The sequence below is a fragment of the Magnolia sinica genome, chromosome 13 (assembly GCF_029962835.1).
Source record: "Magnolia sinica isolate HGM2019 chromosome 13, MsV1, whole genome shotgun sequence".
NCBI classification, from domain to species: domain Eukaryota; kingdom Viridiplantae; phylum Streptophyta; class Magnoliopsida; order Magnoliales; family Magnoliaceae; genus Magnolia; species Magnolia sinica.
Window position 1 is genome coordinate 34,717,445 of NC_080585.1, and position 2,690 is coordinate 34,720,134.

The 2,690-nt window shown below is 43.9% G+C and overlaps 1 protein-coding gene across 1 annotated transcript; it reads right to left on the minus strand.

The window, feature by feature from the left end:
- Positions 1-725: 725 nt before the first annotated feature.
- On the minus strand, positions 726-2,392 carry LOC131223544 (agmatine coumaroyltransferase-2-like). The gene is made up of 2 exons (XM_058218988.1): positions 2,007-2,392; positions 726-1,841 (listed from the first exon to the last, which is right to left on the minus strand). Exons 1-2 carry the CDS (start codon positions 2,225-2,227, stop codon positions 728-730), a joined length of 1,335 nt encoding a protein of 444 aa, XP_058074971.1. The 5' UTR covers positions 2,228-2,392; the 3' UTR covers positions 726-727.
- Between the last annotated feature and the right edge of the window lie 298 nt (positions 2,393-2,690).

The window sequence follows — 2,690 nt, forward strand, 5'->3', positions numbered from 1 at the left end:
TTCTCATATAACTTTAAGGTATGATCCTAAAAAAGAGGTAGGTATAGGTCTTAATTGGACCACAAAGTGGGGATTGAACTTCCACCATTAAAAACTTCTTGGGAGCTTGTGAAGCTACGGATCAAGCTGATATTTGTGTTTTCAATTCATCCACGTCTACATAACCTTATGAATAGGTTGGATGATATAAAAAAATAAAAATAAAAATAAAAATAAAAAAAACCATCACGGTGGCCATTAGAAAGGTTTCATCAGTGGGTGTCATTATCACTGCAGCTTCCTTTGGTGTGGTCCGCTAGATATGTGGACCCGCTTCATTTTTCAGTTCATACCTTCAAAGGATACGAGAAAAGCTATGACCGGCGTGGATAAAATACTTACACCACGGGGAGCCCTACAGAGCCCTGCCCGGAGGGATTAGGGTAGGACGCAATCCGCGTATGTGAAAATTCACGTCGTACTATTGCGAGAGGGCGAGAGAGGCTTCCGTGGTCATCAGTTTCTAGTCTAGAAAGGACGGAGAGAGAGAGAGAGAGAGAGAGAGAGAGAGAGAGAGAGAGATGCATGCATAGTCATCATCTTGTTCATCTTTTTCTTTTTAAATAAAAAAAAATAGCTGTTACAAGTATGGGGCGTCCCCAGAAACGCAAAATAAAGAAATAGTAGAGAGAGAGAGAGAGAGAGAGAGAGAGAGAGAGAGAGAGCATGCATGCATGGTCATCATCTTCTAGTCTAGACAATAGCAAGCCTTCTTGAAGCTAACCAAGCTATGCTCGAACAAGGGCACAATGGCATCTATGCTCCCATCTCCTATAAAGGAAGGGAGAAGAAACAACATTCCCTCCACAGGGAAGTAAGAAGGCATGAAAACGTAAGGACTTCCCCCTCCAAAATCAAGGTCATAGAATGGAAACCTCAACCAACTATCAACCTCTATGTTGGGACACAGAACTGACTTGCTCATGTTGGCTGTTGGCACAAGATCTTTCATGTCCTCCTCTTTCGAACTTGCAAAGTCGATGAACGACTTGAAATAGCTATCATTAACGTTTGTGATCGAATCATGTATGAGCTTGGCTGCATGGTGCAATGGCTCTTGCAAGAGCTCTTTCACCCTAGCTTGCGGGAACGCCCACAGCACCAGATTCCCAAAGTACTCATTGGGAACGCGGGGTCTTAATCTTGATCGCCCATTCACAGAAATCCTTACGTGGGTCGTTTCAAAACCGTTGAGCCTGCGGGCCTTTGTTATAGTTCTCCACAGATGAGCAACCAGGCTCTCAAACGTGGTGTATGGCTTGTCAGTCCCGCGGGCTGAGGAAGCTTTCACCTTAAGCTTGGACAGGAACTCCAGCGTGAAGTGAGCCTTGTGCACGATAATGTTGTCGTCATTGCCGCCTGCTAACAAAGGCTCGAAGAGGGGAAGCCGAAGCTCATCTTCTTCAAGTCTATTAGTAGTGAATTCGACCCCTCTGTGCTCGAATTCGAACCTGGGTGGATCTCGAGGGGCAAAGATAGCACGATCATGCAGTGGAAGTGGTTCCATCTCTAGTCCTCGCGTCCGCTGGCCCCAAGCGATCAAGAAGTTGCTAGTCGAGTGTCCATCGGCAACCATGTGGTGGGACGTGAACCCTAACACCATGGAGCCGCAAGTGAACCTTGTGAGCTGAACTTGCATCAATTCCTCCACTCCCTTTAGATTTGGATGAAGGTTCAACAATGAGGAAGATGGCTTAAACGGCATGGCCTCAGCAAGAGTGCAATCAATTGTTGCCTCAACCAACCTTACGCCTTCATCGTTGAGTAAAATGACCCGGCGGCCTTCATCATCTCTAGCAAACCTGGATTGGAAACAAATCATCAACAGATCATAAAAGAAGAAAATCAAGACAGTGATTTTCCTTCTACTAACACAAAATTTTCAGACCATGGGCTGATCATGAATAAGTAACAAAAATCATTCTTTTCCAAAAGAAATAAAAAATTTCAGAAAACATTCCAACAACCTGCCCGCCCATTCTCTGTACTCTGCTAGCACCGTCCGAAGCCCTTGTTCCACCGTTGCATTTGGAGGTGTTGGAGGCTTGAACACGTAGATAACAGCGATATGGGTGTCAAATGTTACAGTATCAAAGACACTGAGACAAATGTGCTGACTAGTCGCCGGAGGAGGATTGCCTTCGTAACATGGCTTTACAATCTTCGTGCTTTGCCTACACACCTTCATGGCTATGATTTATTGTTCTAAGAGGAGATTGGACAGTGGCCAACGGTTTGAAATGATCAGAACATAAGCATGGCTCCTTAAATACTGAATGTTGAGCCGCCGATGAAGGAGAAACGAGGTTTGTGTTGGACGCTGTCTCATAAAAAGAAATATACGGTTTGAAAGTCTCTCTCCGTGTAGGACAGCTCTTACTAGGAAAAAAGTCTCAAAACAGGTACACAATAGTTTATTTATGGGATTTTGACCGTACTAACCTCTATGTATGGACAAATTACCTTATAAAGATTCAATCTTTCATATATTCCGACGGTGGCCTTTGACAAGCTTCCGAAAATTACTTGGACCAAAATGCCCTTGTCCTTATTTCAGTAGTTGTAAGGTTTTCTAAGGAATAAAAAGTTACATTGTATTTAATGCCAAGAAAGTGATGTATACGGAGCCCTTTTTTACACGTGAGCAAGGA